Here is a 408-nt window from a genome sequence, read left to right on the forward strand (position 1 = left end):
GGGCGCCCGGGCCCCCCAGCCTCTCGAGCAGCTTTGCTCCATCCAAGGCGCTGCTGCTGTTCCCTCGCTTCACCCGCTCGTGCTGCGCCCTTCAAACTCAAGTAAAACGTGCCTCTTGTTTTTACAAAAAAGCTCATCTCCTTGAACTGCTCAGCAAGTGGCAGCCACTAATAAAAAAAGCCGCAGAACTTTGAGGGCTCCTCGTTATCGGAGCCAACTTGAGGCCGCCCAACTCCTCCCGGGACTCCGGGTTTTGCGGGCAGAGATAAGACGTGAGCGGGAGCCCCGGCAGAGCCTTCTCCTCGCTGCTGGCCGGCGCCGAGGGGATCCAAACGCTTACCGAAGGAGTGATTGATCACTTCAAACAAGGCGAAGTAGTTTGCGGTAATACTGTCCATTCCGACTTTC

The 408-nt window shown here is 57.1% G+C and overlaps 1 protein-coding gene across 1 annotated transcript in view; it reads right to left on the bottom strand.

Annotated features, from left to right (window-relative positions):
• The window catches only part of SNX27 (sorting nexin family member 27), a gene marked incomplete at its 3' end in the record, with an annotated part of 9,956 nt that overhangs the window by 1,373 nt on the left and 8,175 nt on the right, over positions 1-408 (bottom strand). Inside the window, exon 7 of the mRNA XM_009878622.1 lies at positions 341-408. This exon is cut by the window's right edge and continues 9 nt beyond it. Coding sequence (XP_009876924.1) covers positions 341-408 — 68 coding nt within the window. The remainder of the gene's footprint in view (positions 1-340) is intronic.

The sequence above is a fragment of the Apaloderma vittatum genome, unplaced genomic scaffold (assembly GCF_000703405.1).
Source record: "Apaloderma vittatum isolate BGI_N311 unplaced genomic scaffold, ASM70340v1 scaffold26121, whole genome shotgun sequence".
NCBI lineage: Eukaryota > Metazoa > Chordata > Aves > Trogoniformes > Trogonidae > Apaloderma > Apaloderma vittatum.